The sequence below is a fragment of the Oncorhynchus masou genome, unplaced genomic scaffold (assembly GCF_036934945.1).
Source record: "Oncorhynchus masou masou isolate Uvic2021 unplaced genomic scaffold, UVic_Omas_1.1 unplaced_scaffold_2775, whole genome shotgun sequence".
NCBI classification, from domain to species: Eukaryota; Metazoa; Chordata; class Actinopteri; order Salmoniformes; family Salmonidae; genus Oncorhynchus; species Oncorhynchus masou.
In genome coordinates, this window is record NW_027009204.1 from 25,234 (window position 1) to 51,086 (window position 25,853).

General features: G+C 45.1%; 6 protein-coding genes and 1 long non-coding RNA gene across 7 annotated transcripts; all 7 read right to left on the minus strand.

Moving 5' to 3' along the window:
• Positions 1 to 241: 241 nt before the first annotated feature.
• On the minus strand, positions 242 to 1,927 carry LOC135533883 (uncharacterized). The gene is made up of 3 exons (XR_010454604.1): positions 1,645 to 1,927; positions 1,225 to 1,352; positions 242 to 1,019 (listed from the first exon to the last, which is right to left on the minus strand). It is a non-coding gene; the product is annotated as an uncharacterized LOC135533883 (long non-coding RNA).
• Positions 1,928 to 6,997: 5,070 nt separating this feature from the next.
• LOC135533884 (IgGFc-binding protein-like) lies at positions 6,998 to 9,455 on the minus strand. Its single transcript, XM_064961085.1, has 5 exons — positions 9,325 to 9,455; positions 8,860 to 9,188; positions 8,164 to 8,737; positions 7,604 to 8,030; positions 6,998 to 7,193 (listed from the first exon to the last, which is right to left on the minus strand). The coding sequence occupies exons 1-5, from the start codon at positions 9,356 to 9,358 to the stop codon at positions 6,998 to 7,000; spliced, it is 1,560 nt and encodes a 519-aa protein (XP_064817157.1). The 5' UTR covers positions 9,359 to 9,455.
• On the minus strand, positions 9,429 to 10,908 carry LOC135533892 (IgGFc-binding protein-like). Its single transcript, XM_064961091.1, has 4 exons — positions 10,708 to 10,908; positions 10,073 to 10,616; positions 9,715 to 9,911; positions 9,429 to 9,464 (listed from the first exon to the last, which is right to left on the minus strand). Exons 1-4 carry the CDS (start codon positions 10,864 to 10,866, stop codon positions 9,429 to 9,431), a joined length of 936 nt encoding a protein of 311 aa, XP_064817163.1. The 5' UTR covers positions 10,867 to 10,908.
• LOC135533885 (zonadhesin-like) lies at positions 10,875 to 11,541 on the minus strand (the record flags this gene model as incomplete). Its single annotated transcript, XM_064961087.1, has 2 exons — positions 10,875 to 11,305; positions 11,460 to 11,541. Coding segments are annotated over 2 exons (513 nt in total), but the record flags the coding sequence as incomplete, so codon positions are not given.
• Positions 11,542 to 11,545: 4 nt separating this feature from the next.
• On the minus strand, positions 11,546 to 16,961 carry LOC135533886 (IgGFc-binding protein-like; the record flags this gene model as incomplete). The annotated part of the gene is made up of 10 exons (XM_064961088.1): positions 16,924 to 16,961; positions 16,189 to 16,759; positions 15,436 to 16,034; positions 14,801 to 15,344; positions 14,443 to 14,639; positions 14,055 to 14,193; positions 13,583 to 13,908; positions 12,891 to 13,464; positions 12,194 to 12,798; positions 11,546 to 12,031 (listed from the first exon to the last, which is right to left on the minus strand). Coding segments are annotated over exons 1-10 (4,071 nt in total), but the record flags the coding sequence as incomplete, so codon positions are not given.
• Positions 16,962 to 18,502: 1,541 nt separating this feature from the next.
• LOC135533887 (IgGFc-binding protein-like) lies at positions 18,503 to 20,409 on the minus strand. Its single transcript, XM_064961089.1, has 5 exons — positions 20,144 to 20,409; positions 19,769 to 20,052; positions 19,510 to 19,556; positions 19,150 to 19,347; positions 18,503 to 18,621 (listed from the first exon to the last, which is right to left on the minus strand). Exons 1-5 carry the CDS (start codon positions 20,393 to 20,395, stop codon positions 18,503 to 18,505), a joined length of 900 nt encoding a protein of 299 aa, XP_064817161.1. The 5' UTR covers positions 20,396 to 20,409.
• Positions 20,410 to 21,829: 1,420 nt separating this feature from the next.
• Positions 21,830 to 25,663, minus strand: LOC135533889 (IgGFc-binding protein-like). Its single transcript, XM_064961090.1, has 7 exons — positions 25,655 to 25,663; positions 25,268 to 25,322; positions 23,551 to 24,777; positions 23,279 to 23,354; positions 23,015 to 23,246; positions 22,323 to 22,896; positions 21,830 to 22,164 (listed from the first exon to the last, which is right to left on the minus strand). Exons 2-7 carry the CDS (start codon positions 25,311 to 25,313, stop codon positions 21,830 to 21,832), a joined length of 2,490 nt encoding a protein of 829 aa, XP_064817162.1. The 5' UTR covers positions 25,314 to 25,322; positions 25,655 to 25,663.
• Positions 25,664 to 25,853: the final 190 nt, after the last annotated feature.

Sequence of the window (25,853 nt, forward strand, 5' to 3'; positions counted from 1 at the left end):
GTTACAAAAGTATCTATATCCACAGTAAAATGTGTCCTATATTGACATCACCTGAACGGCCGCTCAGCAAGGAAGAAGCCACTGCTCCAAAACCGCCATAAAAAGCGAGACTATGGTTTGCAACTGCACATGGGGCCAAAGATCGCACTTTCTGGAGAAATGTCCTCTGGTCTGATGAAACAAAATAGAACTGTTTCGCCATAATGACCATGATTATGTTTGGAGGGGAAAAGGGGAGACTTACAAGCGAAGACCACCATCCCAACCACGAAGGACGGAGGTGGCAGCATCATGTTGTGAGTTGTGAGGGTGCTTGCTGCAAGAGGGACAGGTGCACTTCAGAAAATAGATGGCAGCATGAGAAAGGAAAATGATGGGAATATATTGAAACAACATCTCAAGACATCAGTCAGGAAGTTAAAGCTTGGTCGCAAATGGGTCTTCCAAATGGACATTGACCCCAAGCATACTTCCAAAGGCAAAATGGCTTAAGGACAACAAAGTCAAGGTATTGGAGTGGCCATCACAAAGCCCTGACCTCAATCCAATCGAACATTTGTGGGCAGAACTGAAAAAGCGTGTGCAAGCAAGGAGTCCTACAAATCTGACTCAGTTACACCAGCTCTGTCAGGAGGAATGGGCCAAAATTCACCTAACTTATTGTGGGAAGCATGTGGAAGGCTACCCAAAACATTTGACCCAAGTTTAACAATTTTATACCCTGTGTGCTCATGTAAATCATTTTATGTTTGTATTTGTATAATTATCCACTTTTTTACTGTTTATTTTGTACATTGTACACTGTACATGGTTTGTACATACACATACAGTATAACAGCTTGTATTTTGCTATTTAAAAAACGTGACTTAAACATACTTTTTGTCATTCACTTTTCTTGAGTTTACCATACTGTAGGCCTTGAGGTCCAGATATCAAAGTTCTCTGACCACCTCAGTGTGTTTGCAGTTGTCTGTAGATTACTGCATCGTCATCCTCTACCTTGTTATTCCGCTGCATCCTTTTAAAGGGAACAGGTTTTAGTGCAGATCTATATTTGTATTTACCTAGTAGTTATTACTATATTACAGATACTACGTAATGTAAGCCTGTTGTTGCATTGTTGGGGACACGTTTTTTGCAAGTTATTATGCAATGGTTTTGATACACATTATTTTCCTTGTGCAATCTACTTTGAGTGTCTCACTCACTCTGTGTTTATTTACCTGGGTGAAGGAGCAGGCCTGATATTGAGCTCTGCGTAGTTCATGTCATCAGGATCAGTGATCGGCTTGGCTGACCATTTCATGTTTTCATAGATGTCCTCTGGTCTAGACAAGGTTGCTTTCTGTATCTAACAGTCAGAATACAGTCAAAATACTGAGCACTGGCCCCTGACATAGAATGACTCTCTTTCTACTCATTGGCATATTTTAATGAACTCAAAGTTCAATGGGATTAATTTCCACATTTACCATTCAACTTTCATACAAGCTGTTTTTATTTAAGATAAACAGAACAATAAATTCCATGTGTAAGGTTTGTTTTCACAATGACAACATAGCCCATTCGCAATGACAACCACATTTGCAATGACAACCACAGTAAGGCCACTGTTCGTACTTTCCTTTCCTCTGATCACCTACCTAGGGGACTGGTTTGGTTGGAAGCTTCTTCTCGGCCGTATTCAACTTCTGTCTGTGGATGATACAACAAAGTGAGAATTCAGCCATAAAGGCCAACTAAATAGCCTGTCATGCTTTTCAGTAACTTTCCACTGTGGGCCAACCAAACCAACAGTTGGTGGTTGTCGATGCCAGTATGGTAAATCTTTTCGAAAGAACATTGGAAATAAAGAAGTTGTGAAAGTCTCAGTTGTGACATGATTACGACATCAAGCCTGTAGACAGTGTATTTTCATTTGTGTACACAGCTGAAGAGGGAGGGGAATGAGGCGAATATAATTCTATACATTTCTAAAGAAGAGATAGGGGAGAGAGGACCCTTCGGTGCACTATAATATATGTTTAGTACTTTTTAAGACATTTTCAAACCACTCACCTTTTTATGTAAATGTGGGGCACCACAATCACTGCTGTGACAAGGAAGAGAGCCCCAAATGCTGCCAGGACCACCATTAAATGGGCTGATTCTGGAACACAAGAGAAAATACACAATTAACACTGATTAGACCATTGAATATAAAATATTTCCTCCAAAATATTCCACAGATGACATGCAACATCATATATTGTAACTTCATATCCCTGTCTGCCATTGTTTTGTTGAGATACACAGGGCAGACATCACAACAGCGTGACATACAAGAAGTGCAGAAGTGTTGCAGTACCTTTAACTTTCAACTCCAGTTCTGCAAAGGTCTGTGATCAAACGGCATTCTGGGCCATACAGAAGTACAGTCCACTGTCATCAGAATCTATTTCGAGGAAGGTGTGTTCTTTCCCCATCCCTAATCTTAGTGAAGTTGCGTTCCTGTCCTCTGGAACCAGGTGTAGGTCTCTGCTGCAGGGTTGGCGTTATTGCTGCAGGTCAGAGTCAGACGACTGCCTTTCACTACCTCGTGGCTCGGGCTGACCTCAACAGAAACGTCCATTGGAGCATCTGGTAGCAGACGTACAGAAAACATTGGTCTGTGTGTATTAATTTGATTGTATGTTGGTAGTACTGCATTTATACATTCATATAGACAATGAATCAACCATGCCAACTGAAATTTACATTGGCCACTGAGAAGAAAAACAACAACTTGAAGATAGCTGACTACTGAAAAAATCTTGCTGACTTGCATCTCACATCCACCAGTATTGGTGTAGACACGCCTGTCCTAGACCACAGGAGTATCACCCAGTGTCATTAGAGGAAAGTGGACCTAGGCGATACTGCCCACCAGGAGTGGGTGGCCATTTGTGTATATTCGATAAGTAAAGTTTTGGGGGTTGGATCACTACTGGCTGTAAGCAAACGAGTGATGCACATTTGAGTAATACTGGCTGTATCCAAGGCTCAGTCAATCATTTACTGTCAGAGTTTACCAGAATTGGACCCAGAAGCAGACCAGGACAAGGTGAGTATAAAGATGGTGAGTATTTATTAATCAATGAGAACGTGGAGGTTGATAGTTCCGGGTGGAGGAGCGGGCAGCGGAGGTGGGTTGATGGGAGTGGATAGGCAGACCCAATGGATAACAACACACTGGCGACGAGCAGACAGGGATGGGGTATGGGTTCCGGGTGAATGGCTGTAGACAAAACAAACGGCGGTAAGTTACAGGCAAGCAAGACGTACAAAACAAATAAAACAAAACAACTCTATAAACTGGAGGCTGGTTCGTGGGCACAACATACTGTTCATGGCTAACGATCCGGCAGGGAATGGATGTCAGGTAAGAGCTTTTGAAGGGGAGAGGTGATGATCAGGACAGGTGTGCAGATTACTGATGGGATACAGGTGCGGGTGAACATCGATCTCCCAACAAGCCTAATTCGCCCGGCAACCAGACAGGGTGCGTTCCAGGACACCGGAAACACACTCCAGGACAGAAACACAGGCGCAAACAGACTAGGAAGCGGATTTGTGACAATTTACATAACAACAGAATGCAGCATTTCCCAAGTGCAATATTTATGTGGTTACAAGCATTCTATTATAAAGGCTATCAGGGTTAACTGCAATATTAGTGTATAGTTTTTTTTTTGAGTGTCATTTGCAGTAAAGCCTAGGCAACAAATAAGATTGGATTGCTTTCTTTTTACATTTTTTAGCTGTGAGTTATGTTCATATTATTCACTTTTTATTTTACACAGAAACTACATGCAGATCATATTCTTTGTTGTTTAATTAGTTAAAACCTGCATTTCCCCCTAGCAGGGAGGTTTTGCATGTTTTAGTGCAACAAAAAAAGTCACTTTCTTGGGCCTCGGCAAGCCATCCCTGTTTTAAACCAGAGGGACTCTGTTTGAGGAGGTTTACAGGTGGAGGAGGTACAGGCCAGGGTGACGTTGTCTCTCTCTTTAACAGAGCCATTTTCATTTAACTTAGGGATAAGAATGACATGAAGAAGAAACATGTATAACAAATATAGGACTTGTTGAAGGGTTAATTACTGGGTATTCTGTATAATTTAATTGTTTGGTATGATGACATGTACATAAAATCGAGATTTACCTGATATTTTCAGGTCCACACCCAATGACCCTGTAAATCCCTGGAGGGGCGTGATTACTTGTATTTGACTCAAATCTGGAGAAAAATCTGCCACTGTCATCTTCAGAATTTCAGTGTGCAGTTATTGTCTTGGTCATAAAACTCTGTTCTTCCACTGTATCTTGATTTATTAGTCAGTCCAGATGTGTTAAACACTCCATCTCCTTGCTGTGAGCCATCTAGTTTTGTATCGCCTCTCGGAGTGAACCATATCTTTCTTCCAACTTTCTTAGTAGCTGGGTAGCTGTATATACAGTCAAATACCACTGATGAGCCTTTGATGCACAGATAACGGTAATCGTGTCCCTGTCACGGTACCAAACAGACCAGGTCTTTGCCAGTGTGCCTGAAAACAGCGATTGAAAACATCATTGTCCTTGTGATGAGAAAACCCTAACCCTAACATGTATAATTAACTGAAACAAAGATAAAAACGGTACCTGGCAGGGAGAGTAGAGTTAACAGAGATAACTGTAGAATGTATTGACAGTGCATAGTGGCTTTTAGCCCTGTAGGAAAGAGAGTGGTATTCCAGAAAATATATAATCAATACAATCTTTGATCCAAGAACGTAATACCAACAGCTGTGTGTTATCTGATCAGCAGTGTCCGTTTGTGGTGTAGTACTGATGTCAACATAAAACATTTGTTTAGCTGAAATTACTGTCAAACGTATGCTGTCTGGAGAGAAAGAAATTCCAATAGCCACAACAATACCATAACCAAACCACCAAACTGATTTGTGTTATTTTGCAATAACACCCGCCAAGCAAAAACTGGTTGAATCAACGTTGTTTCCGAAGTAATTTCAACCCCAAAATCTATATTATGACATTAAATTAATGAGAAAAACTGATTGGATTTGCAAAAAAGTCATCAATGTAAGGTCATTGTCTTTTTTCACCAAACTTTTAATCGAAAATCCAATGACATGGTGACACGTGTTGCTGATTTCACGTTGACAACTCAATACCTCACAAGTAATAATTCAAAATTAGACATTGAACTGACAACTGTGCCCAGTGGGCAGAAGCAGTATATAATATGGCATGGCATATACAAAGATTAATATACTCAACAGTTTTGTTTTGAATGAATTGAGAGGTTTTGAGTTATCTGATTAAACCAAAACTGTGGTAATTCCACCATTACTACTAAATGCTGGATAAACAGATGACACGGACTCATTTTTTGCTGCTATATGTTTATTATTAGGCTTTTGAAAGTTGTGAAGGTGATACAATAATGTATATGTTGAAAGATAATGAAAAAATTATTCCACTCTGAAACCTTATAACTGTATGAAATTGATTAGAATCATAAAATTATAATCTGATGATGTGTGTAGTTTTAGTCAGAATTGGGTTAAACAATGTATCTGTATAGTGGAAAAACACAGACTGTCTGAGCAAGGCGTAGTTTAGGATTTGAACTTGTGTGTGTGTGCCAATGAAAAAAACTGTGTTAAACTGTGTTTGGGCCGAGCTGGCTAGGCTTCTGAGGAACCTATGATAGCATAGGAGTACTTCTCAAGGTTTCCTAATCTCGGGGAATGGAACTGTTGGCTGGGCAGTGATACAGTGGTGAGAACTATGGAGATGGATAAAACTATAAAGCTATTGATTGTCAGTTATTATCATTGGCTAAAGGATAGACAGAGATACATGCATACAGAGATAATCTGATCACAATTATGGGATTATATTTGGATTATAACAAATACAGAGCTAAATAACAATTCCATGCATGAGTACTCATAATCCCTCACAACATTATATAGTTCAGAATATGTTATCACATACAGAAGGTAATTTGAAGGTAATTTTACTATTTTATGTTGAAATGCTTTAGCCTACAACCTGGACATGAAAGGGAAGTTTTTAAAGGATATTTTAGATCCATGAGATCTTATTTAAAAATTAAAATGTTCTAGCCTCCAACCTTGATATGTACAGGTTTTACATATTTGTTAAGGAGTTTTTCAATCCATGACTGGTTGTTTGAATCTTTGCTGTTGATAATGTAACAGCCCCTGACCCCCTTCACCACCGCACACGGTCTTCGGACCGCAGCGCCACCTCACAGGCCATCTGCCGGAGTTACAGCTGCAGCGGTGGTGGCAGTTCTCCTTATAGAAGACCTCGCCGGACACAAAGTAGCGACCCTTGTGGTGACAGCCACAGTTCTTCACGTGGACACACTTGTCATCGCTCAGCAGGAAACCAGGTTTGCATTGACAGCCCTCCCTGAGGAGTGGTGCATCCTGGGGCAGAGGACATGGAATAGCATGTGGCCGGGCACCCGGAGGCCAAGAGGCTGTAGACACTGTTCTCTGGACAGGAGGTCTGAAAACACACAGGGAGAAAGAAAGGTCTGTGGAATCAGTTACAATTTTACAGTTCTGTGATTTCATTTAAAATGTAGGGTTTCGGAATTTTCAGTCTAATTTTACTGTCAGATTCTGTTTAAAGAATTTATGAATTGCGACTCATCATAAACCTGAAGATTAGTGATACAAAACCAGAGAACTTACGGCAGAAGTCTTTACTCCTCCAGACCTCAATTTTCCCTCCCTTCTCCTGACACTCTTCTACATAGTTGGTGATGATGTCACAGGCTGCCGTCAGTAGGCCATTGTTGAGGATCATGCGTCATAGATGCAGTCTCTTTTGTACTCATCAGAGTCCACTCTACCAATGCAGTCTCTGAGGGGACCACTCTTATCCACAATGACATCACAGGCGCTGACATATTTGGGCTTTATAAGGGGGATGTCTACAACAGCACAATCTTTGCACTGTGGGAGCAGCCCGGTACGTCAGCTACCCAGTAACTGTTTCCAAACTCCTTGGGACTCATGGGCTTTTCCCCGTTGGGCAGAAGCAGGTCGTCATCAGGGTCGTCATTGAGGTTGCCACAGAGACCACAGATGGCGTTGTGGTAGGTGCTCGGGACCTTCACCCTCACCTCGCTGGACCAGTCAAGGAGACCTTGAGACCGAAATAGGTCTCCAGTACAGCAAAACGTCTGTTTCTGTAGATCTGAACTCAGTGTTGTTGGAGTAGTATGGCAGAGATGTCAGGACATCGCTCACCTAAATACAGTCCAGTAAAAATAGAGAGTGGAATGGATACTATTCCGTAAGACTAATTTCCCCCCCCTTCAAAACAGGATATTATACAAAATAGATAGGACCTTTATTACTCACCAGAACTTTGCCGTGATAATCACTTGTGACGGTGTAACTACTTCCCAACACAATGACAGTCACCACCTTGGCGTAGGAGACTCTGGTGCTGCCCCTGTTGTTGTTCTCCAGAGTCACCTCAAAGCTCTCCAGATCGGGATCTTTGGAGCAGACCCCCGCCAGCTTGTAGATACAGTTTCCCTGGAAGTCGAGCGCTTCCCATCAAGGTGCGGAAGTGGGGGTCCCCCTGTGCTGAGCAGGTCTTGAAGCTGAAAGGGTAGCAGTCCTGAACCCCGTTGACCACTTCACAGTGCTCACTAGCCTTGCACTTCCTAGGCATACACACCAACTTCTGTGTGGCTCCGTCGCACACACACTTACTCTGACATGTGTTGCCCTCCCAAAAGGTTTCTTCAGGCAGGTAGTAATGGTCATTGTGTGTACAGCCACACCCTGTCTCCTTGCTGACACAGTGTTCACCACTGAGCACGTAACCCACGTCGCACTGGCAGCCTTCCACACAGACTTTGGAACAGATCTCGGGGACATTGGGAATGGCACAGGAAGCAGGGCAGGCAGTGCCACATAGCTCATAGTGGCTGTGGTATGGGCAAGCCAGGGCTGTTCGAGTTGAGAAAAAACAAACATCACAAATGTAGTCCTAATACATTCTGCAAATTCATTTTACACATTATACACATTTCAGAATGTCTGAGTTCCTAAATGTGATGTTTTGTTTTAGCTGAGAACTTACGGCAATTGGAGGCCTTTCTCCACAGTGGTGAGACAACAGCCCCAGCCTGCTGACATTTGGCCACGTAGTTAGCCAAGGTCTCACACAACACTTCGTGTCGACCCTCATTCAGACACACATCATAGAGGCAGTCTGAGGCAAACTCCTTCACCGGCACTTTCTTATGACACTGGTGAAATGGGCCCCCTCCGTCTGTCATCAAACCACAGTACTTTGGTCCAGTATAAAGTGCCCGGTCTGTTTCTGAGCACGTGGGGCAGTTGCCATTACAGACATGCCGGCAGAATGGATCACCGTCGGCAACACTCCAGGATGCCACCCACGCCGTGGTATTTGCTGAAAGCACACCTGTGGGAGTGGTGAAGTCGTCTGTTTTGTTACCATTGTAGTTGCCACAAATGCCACCGAGGTTGTCGTAGTAACTGCTGCTGATGGTCACCATGAAGAAGGCGGTCCAGTCAAAAGTGATCTTCAGGCCAACATCTGTCTGGATGGTCCCTTGGATACCAGACTCCGTGATTCTGATGTTGCCAGATTCCAAACTCACAGGGAGGTCAGACCTAATGCCATCAATCTGAGACAAGAGAGAGAGAGGTGGAATTAAAGAGGACTTAAAGCAGATGGAGAGCATTGAGGATTCTTACATTCAACTTCAACTTGGAAAATCTGTATCAAGTATAACTGGAAGCCACCCACCTCCACTGTCCCTCTTTGGCCACTGAGAATGGTGATCCTGTGACCACTCAGGTCTATGTTGGCTGATTTGAGGAAGGAGCCTTTGGAGTTGACTCGCGGCTCGTTCTTAGTCTGGATGCTGAACTGAGGCAGGGAGGGATCTTTGCCCGTCGTATTCACCAGAATGTAGGAGCAGGTACCCATGAAGGAGAAGGGCTGGCCATCGAACGTGCTATAGTGAGGGTCACCGAACAACCAGCAGTAGGCCTTGGACTGGGCCACACATATCGCCTTACTGTTCATCACCACACAGTTTTCTTTCTCACGGCACTCAGTGTCCTCACAGGGGTCTGACAAAATGTGCATTAGAGATGCTGACATATCTTGCTCATCGTAATATCAAAACATAACATCAATAAAGTCCATAAATCTACATCCAAATGTACTAACACACTGGTTTTATTATTAATGATGTATTTTTTTTACCTATGCTGTAGCAGTCCATGACTCCATTCTTCATCCCACATTTCTGACCCTCTTTGCACTGTGAGTTCTTGCAGGTGAACACTCCTGCGGCACAGCTGCAGGTCTCAAGAACAGTTGCTCAGGATCACAGACTGGCCAGACTGAAAACCAGCAAAACATGTCAATGATATCATTGAGTGTTTATACTATGGTCGGTAACCATAGGATGATTGTAAACAATACATATATTTACCAAGGATAGTGATTGATTATATGATTTCCACTTTATATTTGCATTTAGCGTAGAACAGATATAGGCCTATATTTGTAATAATCACTTTAGGATAACATAGATTTGTTAATATATGATATGGCAGTTTATTTGTCGATACACAATAAACCAGTGATCACCTTGTAATAGTGTCCATCAACCACACAGCCACAGTTCTCCAGTAGGACACACTTGCCACCATCAAACACAAAGCCGTCGTTACACTGGCAGCCCTCCTGGCATAGTGGGCATTTTGGAGACTCGCTGAGAGAGTAACAGGTAGAAGAACAGGTGTCGGCACACAACTCATAGTGACTGTTAGCTGGACACGTCAGAGCTAGAGGACAGATGGAAATGGGAGGAGACGCATGTTATCAAAAAACTTAAATCAGCTTCAGCTTCAATTGTTTTTCAGCAGAGCATTAGGTCAGAAAAATATTGCACACTGAGATAAACCAGGATAAGGAAAATTAACTTCAAATATCAAAATTCACTCACGACAAAACTGGTCAGATCTCCAGCTGCTGACAAGGCCACCGGATACCTGACAGAAAGTCACATATGTCTGTAAGTGGCGGCACAGGGCATCCCCACCCTCTCCCTCCTTCATGCACTCCTCAAAGTGCTCTTGTGGTGGCACAACAGCATGGCATTGGGCAAATGGACCCTTGGTTGACTTCATGATGCTACAAGCCGGTGGGGGTCCACTGGTGGGAGGACACTTCAAGCCACCGTCACATCCTGTCTGACATTTGACCCCTTCCTGAACCACCAACCACCCCGCTGCAAACTTCTCCACAGACGGCTCCTGCAACCCACTGGGCAGCAGGAAGTCATCCTCCTTCTTGTCATTATAGTTGCCACAGAGACCACCGGTAACACCTTTGTAAATGGATGGAAGCTGTATGATGGCGCCAGCAACGGTGTCGTAGGTCACCATCAAGCCAAAGTCTGTTACCACGACGATGTTAATGCCGTTCTGGTAGGCCCTGACCTTTCCATCTCCGAGTGACAGTGGGAGATTTGCTGTAACGTCATCCACCTGTGAAAGGAGAAAAGATTGAAAACATCAGTTTTTCTAATGAAGTGTTGCTTTTTAATACTGAAATGAATAGATCAAGACAGAAAACTACCATTATTTCCCATATAACTCTGGGAGACATAGATATCTTGTATTTGTAGGCCTGTATGTCAACCCTCCTGGTGACCATTGCATCATCCATCTTGGTCAACTGCTGCACTGATACAACAAATGGAGCCATCGATCCGTCTTTCTCCACAACCTCTGACATTTTGTACACACAGTCCCCGTGTAGGCTGAAGCAGCTGCCATCGAGCAGTGGAATCTCCTGGCCCCGCTCACATGGCAGGTGCCCGTGCTCATGGGTACACAGGCCTGCACCCCGTCTTGGACCTGGCACTTTTCACTGGGACCGCAGGCAAACTTTACATTACACTCCACGTCTCCATCCTTGTTACACACACAGCGCTCTTTGCACTGGCCGTTGGGGAAGAACACCTGGCCCATCTGGTAGTACTGGCCTTGGTGAACGCAGCCACATTCAGCCAGCAGCACACACTCGCTGTCACTCAGTATGAACCCTTCGTCACAGACACATCCCTCAGTGCACAGGGAGTTCCCACAGCTCTCAGGCTCATCGAGGCCGCTGCAGGTCTGGGGGCAGCCTGAGGCACACACCTCATAGTGGCTGTTGGTCTTACAGGAAGACGCTACAACACAGTAGGTCAAACATGATAGAATTTAATGTTGGAACCAGAAGCTGTTAGCTAGACAAATCACTTATGACTTAGAGTAATGATCAAAATTGTTACGGTAGTTGTTTTGAAATATACATCTGATGATATGTGTCTGTGCACTACTTACGACAGAAGCTGTCCGACCTCCACTGTTCCACCTTGGCAGGGGCATCCTGGCAGGCAGTGGTGTAGGTGCTGAGGGCGTTACAGAGGAGCAGAGGCATGGCCACGGTACATACACATATCAAACACACAGTCCTCATAGTACTCTCTGGGGTCCACCTTGGCGTGGCAGTGCTTGAACGGACCGTTTTTGTCTGTGATCCTGCCACAATATTTCCCTGTTTGGTAATCTAGCATCAGGCTGTGGTCACAGGTGGGGCACTTCTTGCCGTCACAGTCGCTGGAGCAGCCAGGGTCGTTCCCCACTTTCCAGCTGTCCCCGAATACAGTTGGGGTGTTAGCAGGGCTCCTGTCTGGTTTGAGGAGATTGTCGTTCCGTTGGCCGTTCCAGTTTCCGCAGAGCCCTCCGATGAGGTCTGAGTAGGAGCTGGGGAGGGTTAGGGAGACGTGGCTGTTCCAGTTGAACTTCAGTGTCAGGCCAAATTTGGTCTTCACCACCCCGAAATACCCACTGCGGAAGATGGACAGTTGGCCGTCTTCTACATCAAATGGCAAGTTCACATACTGGTTGTTGACCTGGAAAGAGAGAAAGAAACTTGAATGGAACATGAAGGATGATAATGTCCTGATATTTCTTCTTACATTAAGTAGTATAATCATAAATGCTCATTGACAAAATAGACCCAGAAGGCAATTATGTCATTCATTAGGAATGGATAACATTTTAAGGTAGCTTACCAATACTTTGCCAGGGTTGTCCCTACTCATGATGATGATGTTTCTGAAGACAGTGATGGTGACTGTCTTTGTGTAAGACACTGCCGTGTTCCTCCCCCTATTCTGATTCTTTACAAGCACCTCAAAAGGCGCCAGAGACTTGTCGTCTTTACTGACCAATTTGGAGAGAACGTAAGTACACGTTCCCTGGAAGTCGAACCTCTTGCCATCAAACGTGCGGTAGTGGGGGTCGCCTGAACCTTGGCAGGTGGCATAAGATGTTGGGTAACAATCTCTCTTACCACTCTGCAGGCCACACACCTCTGATTTCTTGCATGCTGTTGCTTTGCATTCAACCTTGGCTGTTGCTGGATTGCATTCACACTGCTTTGTGCATTTGTCATCTTCCCAGAACTTCATTCCAGACGGGTAGTATCGTCCTTCATAAGAGCAGCCACAGCTCTCCTTGGAGATGCATTTGTCTCCACTGAGGACAAAGCCCTTCTTGCATTGACAGGTCTCCACACAGGGTTCCTTGCACTTTGCTTCGGCAGCTAGATCTGAACAAGATGCAGGGCAAGCTGTGCCACACGCCTCATAATAGCTGTTTGATGGACATTCCAGTGCTGCAAATGTGAAATTAGAAAATATATGTAAATAATAGTGAAAAGTGCAATCTAAAAATCTTTATGAAATGTCTGGAAAGAAAGAAACTCACGGCATGCAGTGATTGTCCTCCACTCAGGGCTAATTTTGACCCCCTCAGCCAAGCAGGCATCATTGTAGCTTTTCATGTTCTCACAGAGGAACTGGTAGATGCCTTTATTGATGCAGACGTCAAATACACAGTTGTCCATGAACACGCCTGGGTCCAGGACCTTGTGGCAGCTTGCGAATGGGCCGTCTTTTTTGGCCAAGAGACCACATAACTTTTCTTCCTTGTATTTCTGTTGGAGAGCCGGAGTGCAGATAGGACATTCCCCTTGACAGTCATCATGACAGAACAAGTCGCCATCTTCAGTTCTCCAGCTCTGGGCAAACTTCACCACTGTGGGTTCCTTGTTACCTTTGGGGTTAGTGAACTCGTCGTTGTGATCCCCGTTGTAGTTCCCACAGAGTCCACCCAGGGTGCGGAAGTAGCTGCTGGGGACAGTGATGTAGAACTTCATGTTCCAGTCGTACATAACCTTCAGGCCAAAGTTTGTCTTCAGAACAGCATAGCTGCCACTATACACCACCGTTAGGTTTCCTCCGGCCAGGGTCACAGGCAGGTAGACATCCTCACCATTCACCTAAGAAAAGATCAATAAGCATATGGAAAAACCACTCAGTTCATCTCCTGGATTGACCAAATTTACCATGGAACCGAGCCCAACTCTGATCATTTCTCTCTGGTCTCTTGCTACTCACCTCAACCTTCCCTTTATGCGTGCTGATCACAACAGTCAGCCCATAGACTGTGACTGAGACTTTCCTCACGAAAGACACCCTCTTGTTCCCTCTGTGGTTGTTCTTGGTCAGGACAGTGAACGGGATGAGACCAGGTTCAGATTTAACAACCGTGGCCATGACGTAAGAGCAGGTGCCCTGGAAGTCAAAACGCTCCCCATCAAAGGTGAGGTAGTGGGGGTCCCCCACAGCCCTGCAGGTGGCCGTGGACTGGGCCACACATATCGCCTTACTGTTCATCACCACACAGTTTTCTTTCTCACGGCACTCAGTGTCCTCACAGGGGTCTGACAAAATGTGCAATAGAGATGCTGACATATCTTGCTCATAGTAATATCAAAATAGAACATCAATAAAGTGCATAATTCTACATCCAAATGTACTAACACAAAGCCATATCTGTTTGGTTTTATTATTGTTTATGTATTTTTACCTATGCTGTAGCAGTCCATGACTCCATTCTTCATCCCACATTTCTGACCCTCTTTGCACTGTGAGTTCTTGCAGGTGAACACTCCTGCGGCACAGCTGCAGGTCTCAGAACAGTTGCTCAGGATCACAGACTGGCCAGACTGAAAACCAGCAAAACATGTCAATGATATCATTGAGTGTTTATACTATGGTGGTAACCATAGGATGATTGTAAACAATACATATATTTACCAAGGATAGTGATTGATTATATGATTTCCACTTTATATTTGCATTTAGCGTAGAACAGATATAGGCCTATATTTGTAATAATCACTTTAGGATAACATAGATTTGTTAATATATGATATGGCAGTTTATTTGTCGATACACAATAAACCAGTGATCACCTTGTAATAGTGTCCATCAACCACACAGCCACAGTTCTCCAGTAGGACACACTTGCCACCATCAAACACAAAGCCGTCGTTACACTGGCAGCCCTCCTGGCATAGTGGGCATTTTGGAGACTCGCTGAGAGAGTAACAGGTAGAAGAACAGGTGTCGGCACACAACTCATAGTGACTGTTAGCTGGACACGTCAGAGCTAGAGGACAGATGGAAATGGGAGGAGACGCATGTTATCAAAAAACTTAAATCAGCTTCAGCTTCAATTGTTTTTCAGCAGAGCATTAGGTCAGAAAAATATTGCACACTGAGATAAACCAGGATAAGGAAAATTAACTTCAAATATCAAAATTCACTCACGACAAAACTGGTCAGATCTCCAGCTGCTGACAAGGCCACCGGATACCTGACAGAAAGTCACATATGTCTGTAAGTGGCGGCACAGGGCATCCCCACCCTCTCCCTCCTTCATGCACTCCTCAAAGTGCTCTTGTGGTGGCACAACAGCATGGCATTGGGCAAATGGACCCTTGGTTGACTTCATGATGCTACAAGCCGGTGGGGGTCCACTGGTGGGAGGACACTTCAAGCCACCGTCACATCCTGTCTGACATTTGACCCCTTCCTGAACCACCAACCACCCCGCTGCAAACTTCTCCACAGACGGCTCCTGCAGCCCACTGGGCAGCAGGAAGTCATCCTCCTTCTTGTCATTATAGTTGCCACAGAGACCACCGGTAACACCTTTGTAAATGGATGGAAGCTGTATGATGGCGCCAGCAACGGTGTCGTAGGTCACCATCAAGCCAAAGTCTGTTACCACGACGATGTTAATGCCGTTCTGGTAGGCCCTGACCTTTCCATCTCCGAGTGACAGTGGGAGATTTGCTGTAACGTCATCCACCTGTGAAAGGAGAAAAGATTGAAAACATCAGTTTTTCTAATGAAGTGTTGCTTTTTAATACTGAAATGAATAGATCAAGACAGAAACCTACCATTATTTCCCATATAACTCTGGGAGACATAGATATCTTGTATTTGTAGGCCTGTATGTCAACCCTCCTGGTGACCATTGCATCATCCATCTTGGTCAACTGCTGCACTGATACAACAAATGGAGCCATCGATCCGTCTTTCTCCACAACCTCTGACATTTTGTACACACAGTCCCCGTGTAGGCTGAAGCAGCTGCCATCGAACGAGTGGAATCTCCTGGCCCCGCTCACATGGCAGGTGCCCGTGCTCATGGGTACACAGGCCTGCACCCCGTCTTGGACCTGGCACTTTTCACTGGGACCGCAGGCAAACTTTACATTACACTCCACGTCTCCATCCTTGTTACACACACAGCGCTCTTTGCACTGGCCGTTGGGGAAGAACACCTGGCCCATCTGGTAGTACTGGCCTTGGTGAACGCAGCCACATTCAGCCAGCAGCACACACTCGCTGTCACTCAGTATGAACCCTTCGTCACAGACACATCCCTCAGTGCACAGGGAGTTCCCACAGCTCTCAGGCTCATCGAGGCCGCTGCAGGTCTGGGGGCAGCCTGAGGCACACACCTCATAGTGGCTGTTGGTCTTACAGGAAGACGCTACAACACAGTAGGTCAAACATGATAGAATTTAATGTTGGAACCAGAAGCTGTTAGCTAGACAAATCACTTATGACTTAGAGTAATGATCAAAATTGTTACGGTAGTTGTTTTGAAATATACATCTGATGATATGTGTCTGTGCACTACTTACGACAGAAGCTGTCCGACCTCCACTGTTCCACCTTGGCAGGGGCATCCTGGCAGGCAGTGGTGTAGGTGCTGAGGGCGTTACAGAGGGCAGAGGCATGGCCACGGTACATACACATATCAAACACACAGTCCTCATAGTACTCTCTGGGGTCCACCTTGGCGTGGCAGTGCTTGAACGGACCGTTTTTGTCTGTGATCCTGCCACAATATTTCCCTGTTTGGTAATCTAGCATCAGGCTGTGGTCACAGGTGGGGCACTTCTTGCCGTCACAGTCGCTGGAGCAGCCAGGGTCGTTCCCCACTTTCCAGCTGTCCCCGAATACAGTTGGGGTGTTAGCAGGGCTCCTGTCTGGTTTGAGGAGATTGTCGTTCCGTTGGCCGTTCCAGTTTCCGCAGAGCCCTCCGATGAGGTCTGAGTAGGAGCTGGGGAGGGTTAGGGAGACGTGGCTGTTCCAGTTGAACTTCAGTGTCAGGCCAAATTTGGTCTTCACCACCCCGAAATACCCACTGCGGAAGATGGACAGTTGGCCGTCTTCTACATCAAATGGCAAGTTCACATACTGGTTGTTGACCTGGAAAGAGAGAAAGAAACTTGAATGGAACATGAAGGATGATAATGTCCTGATATTTCTTCTTACATTAAGTAGTATAATCATAAATGCTCATTGACAAAATAGACCCAGAAGGCAATTATGTGTCATTCATTAGGAATGGATAACATTTTAAGGTAGCTTACCAATACTTTGCCAGGGTTGTCCCTACTCATGATGATGATGTTTCGAAGACAGTGATGGTGACTGTCTTTTGTGTAAGACACTGCCGTGTTCCTCCCCTATTCTGATTCTTTACAAGCACCTCAAAAGGCGCCTAGAGACTTGTCGTCTTTACTGACCAATTTGGAGAGAACGTAAGCACATCGTCTCCCTGAAGTCGAACCTCTTGCCATCAAACGTGCGGTAGTGGGGCCGCCTGAACCTTGGCAGGTGGCATAAGATGTTGGGTAACAATCTCTCTTACCACTCTGCAGGCCACACACCTCTGATTTCTGTATGCTGTTGCTTTGCATTCAACCTGGCTGTTGCTGGATTGCATTCACACTGCTTGTGCATTTGTCATCTTCCCAGAACTTCATTCCAGACGGGTAGTATCGTCCTCATAAGAGCAGCCACAGCTCTCCTTGGAGATGGATTTGTTCCACTGAGGACAAAGCCCTTCTTGCATTGACAGTCTCCACACAGGGTTCCTTGCACTTTGCTTCGGCAGCTAGATCTGAACAAGATGCAGGGCAAGCTGTGCCACACGCCTCATAATAGCTGTTTGATGGACATTCCAGTGCTGCAAATGTGAAATTAGAAAATATATGTAAATAATAGTGAAAAGTGCAATCAAAAATATTTATGAAATGTCTGGAAAGAAAGAAACTCACGGCATGCAGTGATTGTCCTCCACTCAGGGCTAATTTTTGACCCCCTCAGCCAAGCAGGCATCATTGTAGCTTTTCATGTTCTCACAGAGGAACTGGTAGATGCCTTTATTGATGCAGACGTCAAATACACAGTTGTCCATGAACACGCCTGGGTCCAGGACCTTGTGGCAGCTTGCGAATGGGCCGTCTTTTTTGGCCAAGAGACCACATATCCTTTTCTTCCTTGTATTTTCTGTTGAGAGCCGGAGTGCAGATAGACACATTCTCTTGACAGTCATCATGACAGAACAAGTCGCCATCTTCAGTTCTCCAGCTCTGGGCAAATTTCACCACTGTGGGTCTTTTGTTACCTTTGGGGTTAGTGAACTCGTCAGGATCCCCCTGTAGTTCCCACAGAGTCCACCCAGGGTGCGGAAGTAGCTGCTGGACAGTGATGTGAACTTCATGTTCCAGTCGCACATAACCTTCAGGCCAAAGTTTGTCTTCTCAGAACAGCATAGCTGCCACTATACACCACCGTTAGGTTTCCTCCGGCCAGGTCACAGGCAGGTAGACATCCTCACCATTCACTCCAAGAAAAGATCAATAAGCATATGGAAACCACTCAGTTCATCTCCTGGATTGACCAAATTTACCATGGAACCGAGCCCAACTCTGATCATTTCTTTCTGGTCTCTTGTTACTCACCTCAACCTTTCCCTATGCGCAAGGATCACAACAGTCAGCCCATAGACTGTGACTGAGACTTTCCTCACGAAAGACACCCTTCTTGTTCCCTCTGTGGTTGTTCTTGGTCAGGACAGTGAACGGGATGAGACCAGGTTCAGATTTAACAACCGTGGCCATGACGTAAGAGCAGGTGCCCTGGAAGTCAAACCCAAGCTCCCCATCAAAGGTGAGGCAGTCTCACAGCCCTGCAGGTGGCCGTGGACTGGGCCACACATATCGCCTTACTGTTCATCACCACACAGTTTTCTTTCTCACGGCACTCAGTGTCCTCACAGGGGTCTGACAAAATGTGATTAGAGATGCTGACATATCTTGCTCAGTAATATCAAAATAGAACATCAATAGCGTATAATTCTACATCCAAATGTGTACTAACACAAAGCCATATCTGTTTGGTTTTATTATTGTTTATGTATTTTTACTCATGCTGTAGCAGTCCATGATCTCCATTCTTCATCCCACATTTCTGACCCTCTTTGCACTGTGAGTTCTGCAGAACACTCCTGCGGCACAGCTACAGGTCTCAGAACAGTTGCTCAGGATCACAGACTGGCCAGACTGAAAATCAGCAAAACATGTCAATGATATCATTGAGTGTTTATACTATGGTGGTAACCATAGGATGATTGTAAACAATACATATATTTACCAAGGATAGTGATTGATTATATGATTTCCACTTTATATTTGCATTTAGCGTAGAACAGATATAGGCCTATATTTGTAATAATCACTTTAGGATAACATAGATTTGTTAATATATGATATGGCAGTTTATTTGTCGATACACAATAAACCAGTGATCACCTTTGTAATAGTGTCCATCAACCACACAGCCACAGTTCTCCAGTAGGACACACTTGCCACCATCAAACACAAAGCCGTCGCTACACTGGCAGCCCTCCTGGCATAGTGGGTATTTTGGAGACTCGCTGAGAGAGTAACAGGTAGAAGAACAGGTGTCGGCACACAACTCATAGTGACTGTTAGCTGGACACGTCAGAGCTAGAGGACAGATGGAAATGGGAGGAGACGTATGTTATCAAAAAACTTAAATCAGCTTCAGCTTCAATTGTTTTTCAGCAGAGCATTAGGTCAGAAAAATATTGCACACTGAGATAAACCAGGATAAGGAAAATTAACTTCCAAATATCAAAATTCACTCACGACAAAAACTGGTCAGATCTCCAGCTGCTGACAAGGCCACCGGATACCTGACAGAAAGTCACATATGTCTGTAAGTGGCGGCACAGGGCATCCCCACCTCTCCCTCCTTCATGCACTTCCCTCAAAGTGCTCTTGTGGTGGCACAACAGCATGGCATTGGGCAAATGGACCCTTGGTTGACTTCATGATGCCAAGCCGGTGGGGGTCCACTGGTGGGAGGACACTTCAAGCCACCGTCACATCCTGTCTGACATTTGACCCTTCCTGAACCACCAACCACCCCGCTGCAAACTTCTCCACAGACGGCTCCTGCAACCCACTGGGCAGCAGGAAGTCATCCTCCTTCTTGTCATTATAGTTGCCACAGAGACCACCGGTAACACCTTTGTAAATGGATGGAAGCTGTATGATGGCGCCAGCAACGGTGTCGTAGGTCACCATCAAGCCAAAGTCTGTTACCACGACGATGTTAATGCCGTTCTGGTAGGCCCTGACCTTTCCATCTCCGAGTGACAGTGGGAGATTTGCTGTAACGTCATCCACCTGTGAAAGGAGAAAAGATTGAAAACATCAGTTTTTCTAATGAAGTGTTGCTTTTTAATACTGAAATGAATAGATCAAGACAGAAACCTACCATTATTTCCCATATAACTCTGGGAGACATAGATATCTTGTATTTGTAGGCCTGTATGTCAACCCTCCTGGTGACCATTGCATCATCCATCTTGGTCAACTGCTGCACTGATACAACAAATGGAGCCATCGATCCGTCTTTCTCCACAACCTCTGACATTTTGTACACACAGTCCCCGTGTAGGCTGAAGCAGCTGCCATCGAACGAGTGGAATCTCCTGGCCCCGCTCACATGGCAGGTGCCCGTGCTCATGGGTACACAGGCCTGCACCCCCTTGGACCTGGCACCTTTTCACTGGGACCGCAGGCAAACTTTACATTACACTCCACGTTCCATCCTTGTTACACACACAGCGCTTTGCACTGGCCGTTGGGGAAGAACACCTGGCCCATCTGGTAGTACTGGCCTTGGTGAACGCAGCCACATTCAGCCAGCAGCACACACTCGCTGTCACTCAGTATGAACCCTTCGTCACAGACACATCCCTCAGTGCACAGGGAGTTCCCACAGCTCTCAGGCTCATCGAGGCCGCTGCAGGTCTGGGGGCAGCTCTGAGGCACACACCTCATAGTGGCTGTTGGTCTTACAGGAAGACGCTTACAACACAGTAGGTCAAACATGATAGAATTTAATGTTGGAACCAGAAGCTGTTAGCTAGACAAATCACTTATGACTTAGAGTAATGATCAAAATTGTTACGGTAGTTGTTTTGAACATACATCTGATGATATGTGTCTGTGCACTACTTACAACAGAAGCTGTCCGACTTCCACTGTTCCACCTTGGCAGGGCATCCTGGCAGGCAGTGGTGTAGGTGCTGAGGGCGTTACAGAGGGCAGAGGGCATGTCACGGTACATACACATATCAAACACACAGTCCTCATAGCAATTTCGGGGTCCACCTTGGCGTGGCAGTGCTTGAACGGACCGTTTTTGTCTGTGATCCTGCCACAATATTTCCCTGTTTGGTAATCTAGCATCAGGCTGTGGTCACAGGTGGGGCACTTCTTGCCGTCACAGTCGCTGGAGCAGCCAGGGTCATTCCTACCTTCCAGCTGTCCCCGAATACAGTTGGGGTGTTAGCAGGGCTCCTGTCTGGTTTGAGGAGATTGTCGTTCCGTTGGCCATTCCAGTTTCCGCAGAGCCTCCGATGGAGTGTCTGAGTAGGTGCTGGGAGGGTTAGGGAGACGGGTTGTTCCAGTTGAACTTCAGTGTCAGGCCAAATTTGGTCTTCACCACCCCGAAATACTCCACTGCGGAAGATGGACAGTTGGCCGCCTTCTACATCAAATGGCAAGTTCACATACTGGTTGTTGACCTGGAAAGAGAGAAAGAAACTTGAATGGAACATGAAGGATGATAATGTCCTGATATTTCTTCTTACATTAAGTAGTATAATCATAAATGCTCATTGACAAAATAGACCCAGAAGGCAATTATGTGTCATTCATTAGGAATGGATAACATTTTAAGGTAGCTTACCAATACTTTGCCAGGGTTGTCTTACTCATGATGATGATGTTTGAAGACAGTGATGGTGACTGTCTTTGTGTAAGACACTCTGCCGTGTTCCTCCCTATTCTGATTCCTTACAAGCACCTCAAAAGGCGCTGAGACTTGTCACAAGCCTTTACTGACCAATTTGGAGAGAACGTGGGGCATACTGCTCCTCAAGTCAATCCCTGGTCACTCAAACGTACGGTAGTGGGGGTCGCCTGAACCTTGGCAGGTGGCATAAGATGTTGGGTAACAATCTCTCTTACCACTCTGCAGGCCACACACCTCTGATTTCTTGCATGCTGTTGCTTTGCATTCAACCTTGGCTGTTGCTGGATTGCATTCACACTGCTTGGTGCATTTGTCATCTTCCCAGAACTTCATTCCAGACGGGTAGTATCGTCCTTCATAAGAGCAGCCACAGCTCTCCTTGGAGACGCATTTGTCTCCACTGAGGACAAAGCCCTTGTTGCATTGACAGGTCTCCACACAGGGTTCCTTGCACTTTGCTTCGGCAGCTAGATCTGAACAAGATGCAGGGCAAGCTGTGCCACATGCCTCATAATAGCTGTTTGATGGACATTCCAGTGCTGCAAATGTGAAATGAGAAAATATATGTAAATAATAGTGAAAAGTGCAATCTAAAAATCTTTATGAAATGTCTGGAAAGAAAGAAACTCACGGCATGCAGTGATTGTCCTCCACTCAGGGCTAATTTTGACTCCCTCAGCCAAGCAGGCATCATTGTAGCTTTTCATGTTCTCACAGAGGAACTGGTAGATGCCTTTATTGATGCAGACGTCAAATACACAGTTGTCCATGAACACGCCTGGGTCCAGGACCTTGTGGCAGCTTGCGAATGGGCCGTCTTTTTTGGCCAAGAGACCACATAACTTTTCTTCCTTGTATTTCTGTTGGAGAGCCGGAGTGCAGATAGGACATTCCCCTTGACAGTCATCATGACAGAACAAGTCGCCATCTTCAGTTCTCCAGCTCTGGGCAAATTTCACCACTGTGGGTTCCTTGTTACCTTTGGGGTTAGTGAACTCGTCGTTGTGATCCCCGTTGTAGTTCCCACAGAGCCCACCCAGGGTGCGGAAGTAGCTGCTGGGGACAGTGATGTAGAACTTCATGTTCCAGTCGTACATAACCTTCAGGCCAAAGTTTGTCTTCAGAACAGCATAGCTGCCACTATACACCACCGTTAGGTTTCCTCCGGCCAGGGTCACAGGCAGGTAGACATCCTCACCATTCACCTAAGAAAAGATCAATAAGCATATGGAAAAACCACTCAGTTCATCTCCTGGATTGACCAAATTTACCATGGAACCGAGCCCAACTCTGATCATTTCCCTCTGGTCTCTTGTTACTCACCTCAACCTTCCCTTTATGCGTGCTGATCACAACAGTCAGCCCATAGACTGTGACTGAGACTTTCCTTACGAAAGACACCCTCTTGTTCCCTCTGTGGTTGTTCTTGGTCAGGACAGTGAACGGGATGAGACCAGGTTCAGATTTAACAACCGTGGCCATGACGTAAGAGCAGGTGCCCTGGAAGTCAAACCGCTCCCCATCAAAGGTGAGGTAGTGGGGGTCCCCCACAGCCCTGCAGGTGGCTTTGGAGATGTGGACACAAACCCCTTTGTACATTCTTCTTTTTCTCTGCATTTGACTTTCTCACATGGGTCTGGTGGTAGTGTGGGTGGGGCAGTGCCTGAGGGAGTACAGAAGCAATGTTCAAGACTAATTCTAGTTTTCATGCAGTGCATTTGTTGTGTTGTGTTGCGTTGCGTTTAGTTTTTTTGTGTTGCGTTGCATTGTGTTGTTTAATAGTTGTCCTATTTAACGAGGGAGGTGTTGAGGGGCAGTCAATAGGCCAGTTAAGTGGATGTGTCAATTAAATAGCTTACCTTTGGAACATACTCCTGTTGTAGCATAGCCGTCTCTTGGCATGCCACCATAAATGTAAACAGCCATGAGTGAGTCGCCTTTGATGGAGAAATGCTGTTGCTTCTCTCCCAATGGAATATTTACCCACATGTACTTAGGGTCTGAGTTGAATAATGTCCATTGGAGAGATTTCACACATGTATTTTTCTCACAGACTTTAACGGTGTTGATCCCTTCCCTCTCGGAGACAATGACCAATGTGCTCTCGAATTTGCTCTGCGTGTCCACCGACCACTCGTTGGCAAGATCAGACGTTGGGAGGATGTTGGTGAGGAACGGATCGTAGGGCTTGTTGTTGCTGAAGTACATCACCATGACCTTCTTATCACTTTTGATGATCAGCGGATATTTGGGTTGGACAGAAACCACATACGCCTGCCCCGCTTTCAGCTCTTTAGCAGTGGATACCTTTCCCTCAAAGATCTTCACTAGAGTGTTGTCCTCTGAGGCCACAATGTTTACAAAGTCAGTTGAATTGGACATGTGCATGGAAGGAACCAGGTAATTGGTGGAGAGGCTCTGCACTGGTAGCAGTTGTTCGTAGACGTGATTGCAGCGGCCTCCATCTGCAACGCACTCGTGTCCCCCCAGGACTGCCACAGGGAGCTTGGCTTTGACCCTGGTCCCAGTGAAAGTGGTGAAGCTTTGGTAGAGGTAGACCTGGTATGGGTCCATGGTAACAATCACTGCCTGTCTTTGCTTCCAGGAATCCATGCCACTGAGATTTATGTTGGAGACAGGGATGATCGTGATCTTGTTGGGCTCTTTGCCATTGACAATAGACATAAGCTTGTGCATGTTGCTTGGACCCTCATCGGGGGTGAAGACCACATAGTCAGTACCCAGCTGGTCAGTTGGATAGACCACACTGCTGTCTCCGGTTGAGAACTTGTAGTTGAAGGCCACCACTGAGATGTCAGAGTTGGAGGTGACCTGCACTGTTTTGGTGGAAGCTCCTGGACCCCCAATTTCAGCGTTACCAGGTATGGCGATCCATTTGGTGTTCTGTTTATCTATTTTCACTGAGGTGGAGAAGCCGATTGCATTGACCTGAATTTGAACAATGGCTGGATAATCCTGTGTGCTTATGGCCAGTTGAAGACTCTGATCATCATGGTAGCTCAGCAAATAGTTAGGCATAAAGGCAGTAATGAACTCCCGCCCCACTGGGCATGATCCACTGACCACTAAAACATAAAGGAAGAAAGACAATTTTACAGATGAGCATCTGCATTCTTTTTGCAACCATTTGACTAATGTAATATCAGTTTAATAATGAATAGTTTACTATAGCTTAAATACAGGGACAATTGTCTTTCTCCGACTGCTCTTGTTGAATTCACTGACTGTCAAGTGTCAATTTAGTAAGGCACAAAATAATTAGTTTTTGCTTGAATGACATGATTGTATACAAATGTTTGTGTACATAACAGTACAGATGCTGTTGCTTCCCCCTGCATAGCTTTATAACCAGTATTTCATGTCTATAATGTAGTGTTCCCTGCAGAACAAACAGCATAAATGTACTATCTAATGAGAGGAGGCAAGAAAGATTTAATTTGCCAAGCTACTGTTTATGTTTCACCATAATGTTAGATATTAACAAATAATCAACTTGCTCAATTCTGGTAGTAATTACATAACATGGAATATTGAAAGGTAAACTGTGATTCTTACCTATGAATAGGCTGACAGCCACACAAAGCTCGAAAGTTGTCCCCATGGCTGGAAACTAAAATGCACAGTCAACAAATGACATGGGAAAAAATGGATGTAAAAACTAAATTAGTTTTGTTTTAGATTATATTATAGAAAAGCTAATGACAGGAGAGAAAACAAATATAATTCATTTTAAATGCATTTACTTTCATTCATTTATATCCATCAAAAAATGACATAAATATTTTGTAAATATAAATTAGTTTGCATTAATACATTGTACATGTATTTACAAAGATAAGAAATAGTTTATTTCAATTAACTTTCAGCTCTGTAATAATTTGGTCTTCAACTGATTCTATTCACCATTGTTTCTAATCCAAAAGACTGACTTGATGTACGTACTTTACCTGTTGGTGGGACCATGAAGGATATAACAGACAGGGAGGGATGAGAGGGTGTCTTATATTGTGAAGAGGATGGGTAAAAAATAACACATCCTTGACAAAATATTGAATTACCGTACTTATTAGTCAACATAGCATATGCATGACTGTAATGCATATATTGACAACTGCGTGTCTGAAGTTTCCATCTAACCAAA

Coding starts and splice junctions, on each gene's coding strand:
- LOC135533884 (XM_064961085.1), bottom strand. CDS start 9,358: ATGAAGAATGGAGTCATGGACTGCTACAGCATAG. Junction 9,189..9,324: donor CATGGACTGCTACAGCATAG/GTAAAAAAAATA, acceptor ACATTTTGTCAG/ACCCCTGTGAGGACACTGAG. Junction 7,194..7,603: donor GCTCGACTTCCAGGGAAACT/GTATCTACAAGC, acceptor TGACTGGTCCAG/CGAGGTGAGGGTGAAGGTCC.
- LOC135533892 (XM_064961091.1), bottom strand. CDS start 10,866: ATGTCAGAGGTTGTGGAGAAAGACGGATCGATGGCTCCATTTGTTGTA. Junction 10,617..10,707: donor GAGTTATATGGGAAATAATG/GTAGTTTTCTGT, acceptor CTCCTTTCACAG/GTGGATGACGTTACAGCAAA. Junction 9,912..10,072: donor GAGATCTGACCAGTTTTGTC/GTGAGTGAATTT, acceptor TCTGTCCTCTAG/CTCTGACGTGTCCAGCTAAC.
- LOC135533887 (XM_064961089.1), bottom strand. CDS start 20,395: ATGAGCACGGGCACCTGCCATGTGAGCGGGGCCAGGAGATTCCACTCG. Junction 20,053..20,143: donor GAGTTATATGGGAAATAATG/GTAGGTTTCTGT, acceptor CTCCTTTCACAG/GTGGATGACGTTACAGCAAA. Junction 19,557..19,768: donor TGGTTGGTGGTTCAGGAAGG/GTCAAATGTCAG, acceptor ACTTTCTGTCAG/GTATCCGGTGGCCTTGTCAG.
- LOC135533889 (XM_064961090.1), bottom strand. CDS start 25,313: ATGGGGACAACTTTCGAGCTTTGTGTGGCTGTCAGCCTATTCATAG. Junction 24,778..25,267: donor GGCTGTCAGCCTATTCATAG/GTAAGAATCACA, acceptor TTTATGTTTTAG/TGGTCAGTGGATCATGCCCA. Junction 22,897..23,014: donor CGCATAAAGGGAAGGTTGAG/GTGAGTAACAAG, acceptor ATCTTTTCTTAG/GTGAATGGTGAGGATGTCTA.